General features: G+C 38.2%; 1 protein-coding gene across 1 annotated transcript in view; it reads left to right on the top strand.

The window, feature by feature from the left end:
• Positions 1–790: 790 nt before the first annotated feature.
• CAV1 (caveolin 1) overlaps positions 791–9,896 on the top strand; it is a 41,204-nt gene continuing 32,098 nt past the window's right edge. The window contains exon 1 of the mRNA XM_075274191.1: positions 791–941. Coding sequence (XP_075130292.1) covers positions 912–941 — 30 coding nt within the window. The 5' untranslated portion in view covers positions 791–911. The remainder of the gene's footprint in view (positions 942–9,896) is intronic.

Below are 9,896 nucleotides of genomic sequence, written 5' to 3'. Positions count from 1 at the left end.
TTTGAAAGCCAGTTAATATGTTTGTCGAGTATGGAAGGAAACCAGAGTGCACAAAGGAAATCCTTGCCCACTATGAACATGCCCTAATGTAGCACTTATTCACAGGTTCTGTTTTTTGCCTCTGTTCTTTTTTTTTTAACTTCATGATTATAGTTCCGATTTGTATCAGATCTTTACAAAACAAATTCTAATTCTCAGCCTCCCTAAAATCCTAGAAAACAAGACAATAAAATCAGCTGCAAAAGACATAACATAGGAAAATATATACTTTTCCATTCTCCCTGGCAATTTTATGAAGTTTTCTAAATTCTGTTACATACAGCCAGCATGCAAATGCTAAAAAACAACCAATTGCTGCAGGGATCATGTGCCATATAACTTCCATTGTGACTCAGTGATTGGAGCAGCGATGCAAGCATACACTGTGGCCATGTAATCAGAGACTGGGAAGATTGTCATAAAGTCAGTACTGGATTGCCAGGGGAGCAGAGAGGTGAGTACCACTTCTTCTTTTTGTTATGCCACATACTGACATAGATAGCATGTTTAACAATTCACAGTGGTGACTTTTCTATTTAGGTGAAATATGTAATGTGCCAGCCAGATGAGTCAAAGCGTACATATGTATGTATCAGAGCTTTATTGAGGATGAAAAATTTTGTGGCTCACAGCACCTTATTTCTTTTTCTGGTTTTTCATGAGCCCTAGGGATGTGTCTGAGTTCAACGCGGCTGTCATCTAAGCCAAAACCAAGCAGAACAAACATTGGAAGTGGGCCAGCAACAATCATGCTCTCAGCCACCTCCTTCCCCTCCTTTGCTAGCTGTGCCTTTACACAATGCAGGATCTTCCTCCCTTAAATCATACCTCACCAAAATCTCAATCAGAACTTCTGGCAACTGAGGGACAGCATGTCTGGTGGCAAATACATAGATGAAGAGGTAGGACTGCTCAGTGCATGTGCACATAGTCTGTCTTCTTTAGCATGGGAGTTCCTGTAAGTTACTCAGATAGACACTGTCTTTGGAAAACTCTTGGGATTTTTACATTTATATATACCTGTCACATAATAAAATGAAAATAATCTACAAATGAGTTGATGACATGAAAATGTGCAGATTATCAGGGCTTTGTAGTGCAATTTGGAGTTTTCTAGCTGGTACTGCCCTGTGCAGGATCATTTTCAGCTGATATGCCTGACGTTGGGTTGTTACCTCCTTGAAAATATATTTAAGTAATAATAACTGTGCTTGGGGGAGTAGAGAACGGAATGCAAGTTTGGCTCTCTTGACAGAGTATTTATTCTGTGTGGATTCAGCGTGGCATTCTTGTACCTATTGCTATAACGAAAAGCAATCTGGGAAAAGCTCATTTTACTCAGGTGTACTATATCCTCATAGCAAATTCAGTTATATTTAGGAGAATATATGCGGAGAGTGACCTCAGACTGTGGGAGTGGAAAAAACAGTGAGATTTGTGAGGAAAGTAAATTACAGGGTATCATTGGCAATGCTGACCTTCCCTGCAATCCTTCAAAGTCCATTTTATAGGAGAAACATAGTAGTTCTGCCTCTCCCTTTTCCACAGAGGGAGGATTGAGGTGGATTCAGTTCACTGGTACTAGTGAGAGGAGTCTGGAAATGTTAATTAAAGATTTGTTGTTATGATATTGCTTTAATTGGTATATGGTTCAGTTTATGATCATGAACAGTGCACTAGCATTGTATGACACTTGCTAACATGCTTTCACAGTACTAGAATATAAGCCCTCACCTACCATTTATGGGCGAGGTTTTAATACATCCTTCCAATGCCTCAGGTTAGTCTTTTTTTTTTTTGCTTGACGTAAATGCACATGTTATGCATATACATTGTGTGGTTCTGTATAAATAAATAGTATGATAGATAGATAGATAGATAGATAGATAGATAGATGATAGATAGATAGATAGATAGATAGATAGATAGGAGAGAGATAGATAGATAGATAGATAGATAGATAGATAGATAGATAGATAGATAGGAGATAGATAGATATGATAGATAGATATAGATGATAGATAGATGATAGATAGATAGATAGATAGATAGATAGATAGATAGGCGCAAAAAGTGTAGTCTAAAAAGGCTGTACAGTATGAACAGTTTACTGAAATGTTTACCCTGTGGTTTAAATAAAGTTTACTTAAACACATAATGGCTGTTGTGGTGGTGCCCAAGAACTGATCTCAGGCCTGTGCTGGCAAACAAGATTACACATGTGGATAAATCCTCTATTAAATTTGGTACAGTGAATCACTACAACCTAGGAGGATTGCTTACTATTACAACTATCAAAATGTTTGACATATACAGTATAAGGGAAGGTTTGAACATGCCCTTGAATATTAAAGCTAAAAGGGTGCAATGAAGAATCTCAGCATTTATGGTGCACAGAGATCAGCGATCAGTCGTCAGAGACTACCTTGTTAAATGATATTATAATGTAGTTTATATTTGTATAGTCAGTATAGTCAATGGTGGCCAAGCTAGCATATTATGTGGGACCTTGATTTGGCTGTAGACTCCCTCAGTGAGTTATACTTTATATTTAAGGTTCTGTAGTGAAGAAGTGACTGTACTTATAGTTTGCAGTCAATACTTCTTTCTATATTTTGGTTGCTTATATGGCTCCAACATATTCCACACCGCTTTACAGATATTGCTATTGCTTACTGTCCCAAGTAGGGCTCACAGTCTAAATTCCCTATCAGTATGTCATTCTCCATTATGGTAGATGACTGTATGACTACTTTATGCAAAAGAGAGTTAAGGACCTGTTCGCCAGGATTGATGTGGGTCTCGCTTACGGCTCGTTCACATGTGCCCGATCTCCGTCTGTCGGAAACCTGACAGACCACCTCCGGCTGTTACTGCCGGTAAGCGTTTTGGGCTCTTCGCGGCGAAACCGTTTTTTTTTAAACCGGACACAAAGTCCTGCATGTCCGACTTTGTGTCCGGTTAAAAAAAACAGTTTAGCTGTGGAGAGCATAAAACGCTCACCGGCGCTCATGGCCAGACAATTTTCAAACCTATTCAAATGAATGGGTTTGAAAAATGCCTGCAGGTTTCCGTCTCCTGCCCAGTTTTGGGCAGGAAACGGAAACCTGCATAATGGAGGCCGGGAGGCAGGTGTGAACCTGGTATAATCTGAGTCTCTGTAGTCAAACCTATATGGCAGAAAATCAATGCCCATGTCAAGAAGTCAGTATCAAGTCAGAACTTGATCAATGAAATTTATAATTGTGGGATGTGAAGAAGATATATTGTAATAATCTGTTAGTTCACAACTCCTTGAGCATTGTATGCTACCTTGTGTAACTGTAGAGATGAAAGGGATGAGCCAGGTGCCACAATAAGGTCATCCAAGTACTACATGAGGCCTCTGAGATTCACGTTGCCCACTATAGCTCAAAACTAGTAGAGGTCTTTCCTGTTGCCTTTGTGGAGCTAGGCCACAAAACTTGGGAAAGGATATTTTACATGGTATTAATATGATAAAAATATTCTAGTTAGCAGTTACAGGTATTATATGTATGCTATTTTTACTGCTTAAAAAATATTTTATATTTCCATGGATAAAATTAGAAACATAATAGCTTATACTGCAACCTTTGGCACTCCAGCTGTTGTAAAACTACAACTCTCAGCATGCATACTTGCTCTACTGTTGTTAGAACTCCCATGGAAGTGAATGGAGCATGTTGGGAGTTGTAGTTTCACAGCAGTTTGAATGCTTACACAATACCTGATACATACAAACACATATTCACACAAAAGCCAAGTCTGAGGGAAGTCTGTCATGTTGACTACATTATTTTAGGACCAAATGGGAATATCTAGTAAACCCTACAGCAACCAGACTGCAGTACTCTGAGATTGTGCCAGTCTATGACATAGTTTCAAAATGTTCTTAGGCTCCACCATCTAACTATACAAAAATATTAGTACATGTCTACTTTTTGACTGACTCAAGACCCTCCAGTAATCCAAAAAAGTGTCCAGTTTCATGTAGTTTATTCCCTTCTGTATTTTATCTACTCCACTATGACCAGGTGTTGTTATTTCATTCGTCCCTTGGCCCTCTGGAGAACATTCTATTCCCTTGATGGGACAGTCTAGGCTTGAGCACAGTACAGTGTCTCTTCTTTACTGGGAAAAATAAAAGAGTATTTCAGTAGATTACAAGACCATTTATGTTCCTTATAGCCAATATATAAACATGAATAAGACATGAGCCCAACAATGACACCTGGCTGTTTGGGAATGTGACTTATATTGTTTCTTGTATTTCCTTTCTCACTTCACCAGCGGGACTAGTTTTCCTGTAGTCAAGGATATGGATACAATGATTTTTCCACTTGATAATGATATTTTTCTATTTTTTGGTAAAAGAATTCTAATTTTCCAGTATACAAATTATCACATAAAATATGACACTGTACGTTACAGAAGGAATGCAATGAAATTTGTTTAGCTGTGGTGTAGCTTATAACATGGATATGCTGTTTCAAGTAAACTGTCAAGACCTTTGCACTTTAATGCCAAGTGGGATCATTACACAAAGCTTAGCTTTGTTGCTTCATAGAAATCCACAGCTGGCGAAGGAGTTTACATAATATTTTTTTACAAAAATCAGTGTATTGGAAATGCAAATAGTAATGCAAAACCATTTCAGTTACCAAGGCTCCTATATGCTGAGCTGATTTAGTACCTGTCAGAATGGTTCATTAATAATAATAATAACTATTATTATTATTATTATTAACAAATATCATTATTTTTATTACATGTCCTCATCTTACACCACTACACTGATAATGGTTCAAAAAATCTAGCAAAAATGATCTTATGATTTGTTATAATTATATGTGAGAAGATCATATTGGTCTAGTCTGTAATCTGGGACTGCCATTGATTTCCAACCTAATAGGTTTTTATAGAGGACTTACAGTGGTTGTCCAAGGTCTCTAAAAAGGTCCTGCCTGTCTGTTATCTGTCCAGCAATGATAAGATGCCATACACATACAGCTAAAAGGGCAACAAAAATTTCTTGCCCTGAAACTATATGGAACCACAAAACCCAATTACTTTCAGTGAGTTGCTACAGTGGTCAGGAGTGCATGTATGGCATGTCATCATTGAAGGAGAATTAGAAAAGTATGCTGGCACATCATAGTGACAATGTCTTAAGGCTACTTAAAAAAACAAACCAGAAAATCCCTTTAAATACTGTGCTTCTGAACAAAGGACTCAGTGAATCAGAGATGTCCTGTAACAGTTCCACTATTGCATAGGGGTGGCAGTTATTGTGTTATTTTATCCATTACTGTATAGGTATTGGCTCTAGGACACTTACTGTAGACTTAGTATTCTTGCTGAAAAGACCAATATACTGAATACAGATGTCTAGATTCAGGAACTGTGGCTAAAATCCCATGTTGCAAAAAAACAATTTTTTGTAGCAGATTTTGCTGTGGTTTTTTGAGCCAAACCCATGAGTGGCTATAAAAGGAGTGGGAAATGCAAAGTAAGTACTTATACTTCTTCCATACTGTTCAATCTACTCCTGGTTTTGGATGAAAAAAACACAGCAAAATCTACAACAATAAAAAAAACTGCTTTTCTGCTATATGGGACCTGAGAGTAGATTTTTTTTTCTCTCTTTGCAGAAGAGTAAATGTCAGCAACAGACATTATTATCTATTTAATAAAACATAGGGCAGACATCCTTGAAAAGCAAAACAAGGTACACTTTTATGGGGCCTATGTATTATGACATTAACCATAGTTACATAGCTAGTGTAATTGAAAAAAGACATCTGTCCAACAAGTTCAACCAGGGGATGGGAAAAGTCATGACAGTCTATACCTTTCCAAATCCATCAAGGCAATTTGCTCCAAAAAGGCATACAATCCTTTTTTGAAGCTGCGACCACTGTGACCAGCTCCTAGGGTAGGCTATTCCACAGATTCACAGTCCTTACAGTTAAGAAGACTTGTTAGCTATTGAGATTACATTTTTTTATCTCTAGACGGAGAAAGTGCCCCCTTAGCTATTGAGGGGTTTTCACATAAAACAGCTTTTCCCCATATTTCTTGTATGGGCCATTTATATATTGATATAGATTTATCATATCTCCTCTTAAACATCTCTTCTCCAGACTAAACAGATGTAACTCCTTTAATCTCTCCTCATAACTGAGGTCCTCCGTGCCCCTTATCAGTTTTATGGCCCTCCGTTCAACAATTTCCAATGCTAGAACATCCTTTCTATATACTGGTGCCCAGAACTGAACTGCAAAATCCAGATGGGGCCGCACCAATGATTGATAAAGTGGTAATATTAGATCCCCGTCCTGTGAGTCCATACTCCTTTTAATACATAACAATATTCTGCTGGCCTTAGAAGCAGCGGATTGACATTACATGATGTAATTTAATCTATGATCTACAAATTCACCCAAGTACTTCTCCACCAGTGACTCTCCCAGCTTCACCCCAACCCCCCCCCCCCCCCCCCAGGACATATGTTGTATGCGGATTATTTACACAGATACAAACTTTAACCAAAGGTGTAACAAGGCAGAGTGACTTATTGGCACCCTGTCATCCAACACCTGGATAACACACATTGCCATTCCTCCTGTACCAGGCATACCTCCTCCATAAATCCACACGTTCGTATTAAATGTGTCCACTTGTGAATCTCTATCCACTCTAGAGGCTATTGTGTGCAGGTAATAAGAGGTACCTTGTTCTGGTAACTGTCACTTGTTTCAACCTAAAGCATGCCTTGTACTGAAGTATTGAAGAGGGTGTCTGCCAATGGTGGATAGTTTAATCTGCCAAGAATTTCCAACTTGTGAAAACATGAAAGGGGATCTAAGGCCTGCAAAATAATAAAACATTTACAGAGAAATGACATATCCTGTAAACATCGTGTTATTAGGAAGCATAAAAGAGTTAGGTATTAAATCAAACACATTGGAAAATAGCAAAGAATGTTTTTGTAAAAATCTAGAATCTAGTGAACTCGGTAACTTTGTGCATGAATGATCTACATATACGACAACTCCATAATATACATTATTACCAGAATTCACAAGTGGCTGTTGCATTATTATTATTATTATTATTATTATTTTCTGATCATAAGGTTGCAGATTTACCCAATGAAGCAAAGTAAGGAGCTGTTTATGGCAGCTTACACGTGCATTATGATCCAGCCTGTGGTCATGATGCATTCTGTATCTTCCAACATAACGGAATATCCTTTCTATACTATTGAATTACTCCCACATAAAAGTTACCCATTATTATGTAGAACAACGCCCAAAATGTGGCTGTTTGTGCATTTTTATTGTACAGTGTGCTGGGTACTGATGTGTAGAAATCTTACAGAAATCATATCTTGGCAGTAGGATGTAACCATCTGACTTGGCGTCTGATATTTACAGCATAGTGGTGGAGTGGTTCAGTGTTTCACAAACTTTAATTCCCAATAAAGGAGCCATTGTGCTTTTGGTAACTGGAAAAACAGTGACTTGTTTAACCAAATAAAAAACTGTTTGGTGTAAGTACCAACACTGCAGATATACTGTAGATTTATATGTTCTCTATGACAAATGTAACATTTTCTCTCGTGTTCACAATCTGACATGTATATGGTTCTATATGACCTCATGATGATGTGTACTATGTGTTCTAGAACTGCTATGTAAGGCCTGGTTCACATCTGCATTCGGTATTCTGTATGGGGCCCGCTTGGAGACGCCCGAATAGAATACCGATTACATTCACAAGTGGTGAGCAATGAAAGCACACGGACCCCATAGACTATAATGGTGTCTGTGTGTTTTCCGCGCGTTGTCCACACAAATCATGCGGCGAGAAAAGTAGTTCATGAAGTACTTTTCTCTCCGTATGGGCTTTCAGAAGTTCACCGCTTGTCAATGTGTTTGGTGTTCCGTTCGGGGGTCCCCAAGTGGTCTTCATGAACAGAATACTGAATGCAGACTTGAATCGGGCCTCAGGCTGGAGCTCTATGTTGTGAACATGCAGCATTTTACAGTACCTACAAAGTAAATGGGATTCTGGCTAATCCCATCCACACATTGCAAAAAAAATCTGCAGTGGAAAATCTGCATTTTCAAATACTTAAATTTTTGAAAATTGCAGCAAGTCAATTATACCTGCGAAAATGTTATAGTTTTCCTCATAGATATAATAGGGGCAGAAAGTCTGCAGAGGAAAACTCTGCGGACTTTCTGTGAAAAACACTGGGGAAAAAAGCACAATGCATTTCTGCCACAGTCTTTTCAGCAGCACTTTTTTGCTGCAACTAGCTACATGGAGCCTAAGCCATATATTGTAAAATTTATGAGGCACAAGTGAAAATACAGAAAAGAAACACTTTCTGTTCAGTTTCTGTCCAATTTTTTTCTGAGACCCAATAGTGTGGTGAGATTCTACTTTTTTGTGTGTGATGTTGCTAAATCTTTGATGTGTCTCTAATGCAGATAGAAATGAATGGAAGCGGCCGGCACGCAGACTTTGCCGGCGGCCGGCCGCTTAACCCCCTGCGTGCCGGCTACGTCCGTTCATTTCTATGGGAGCGTGCTATTCGAAACAGCTGTTTCAAATAGTGTTCACTCATCTCTAATGCAGATGTGAACACAGCCTTATGTAATATAGCTATAGATAGGTTCTTGACAATGTCCTAGAACTGACAGGAAAAGTAAATCCTAAGAATGGATCTCTGTGTTCCAGTCGTGATGGTATACATTACATATATGGATATATTTTCATTTTGAATGACTACAGTTTTAGTATCTCCAACTCATCAAAAACAAAATAGAGTTGAATGATACATAGAGTTGCTTCAATGGGGTAATTTATTAAGATGGGGATTCCTATATCAATCTCAAAAAATTTCCCTGAATACATTACAATCATGTCAGGAAACTGGCATAAATGTGTTAATAAATTCCCCTGATTTTTTTTTTTTTCACTCTCCCATTCTGCCGCCATTAAGGGGAAGTATGGAGCTTTACACCCTCAACTTCCCAATTTCATGTAGGTTTGGTTAGCAAGATTATTAGGCAGGCTCTTCGGCTCTATTTTCTATGTAAGAAGGTTTAGCCAGGGTGGGCTTCTTGGATCTTCATCAAGGTTTTTGTAAAGGCTTTCATTATAGAAGACAAAATTCACAGGAAAAGAGAAAACAAATGTGAATTTACAGGGTGCAGGGCACAGTGCACTACATTCTGTTATATACGGAAGGAAATGAGTGTAGTTGGATGTGTATGGAGTATAGGAGAATGGCATTGTCTCAATGACAAGCAACAAGCCTGTCTCACAGCCTGAAAGGACTATAAAAGGACTGTAAATGACACTTAGTTCAGCACATCCGTAGGCTTAAATGGATCCATCAGTAGGTCCCTGTCATTTCAATAGATATTTGTCCAGCATGTTGTAGAGACATGCAAGAAAGTTTCTGCCAAAGATTATCCATTCCAGTATAGTTGTTTGACCAATTATCTTTTTCAATGACAGGAAGTATTAGACATGGAGAATATGAATGCTAATAACAGTTCTACATAATCCTAGACAATCTGTTTGAAGATTATATTCACATTTGTGCTTGTATTTCCGGTTTTCTCTTTTGTTATAGTTAATGGCAATGCCAGGACATATCATGACAGACCCAATTACTGCCAATCGGAACCTATTGCTATTATAAGGTACTGTGGGTTTCCATCATGATGTCCTTCATTTTACTAGAAAAAAAAAAGTATATAAATGAATACACCTCTTCAGGCACACATCAGACATCGATCTATCTTCTCAAGAAG

This window comes from Leptodactylus fuscus, chromosome 5 (genome assembly GCF_031893055.1).
Source record: "Leptodactylus fuscus isolate aLepFus1 chromosome 5, aLepFus1.hap2, whole genome shotgun sequence".
In the NCBI taxonomy this organism is placed as follows: Eukaryota; Metazoa; Chordata; class Amphibia; order Anura; family Leptodactylidae; genus Leptodactylus; species Leptodactylus fuscus.
Note: the sequence above shows the minus strand (reverse complement) of the source record. Positions and strands in the feature narration are given on the sequence as shown.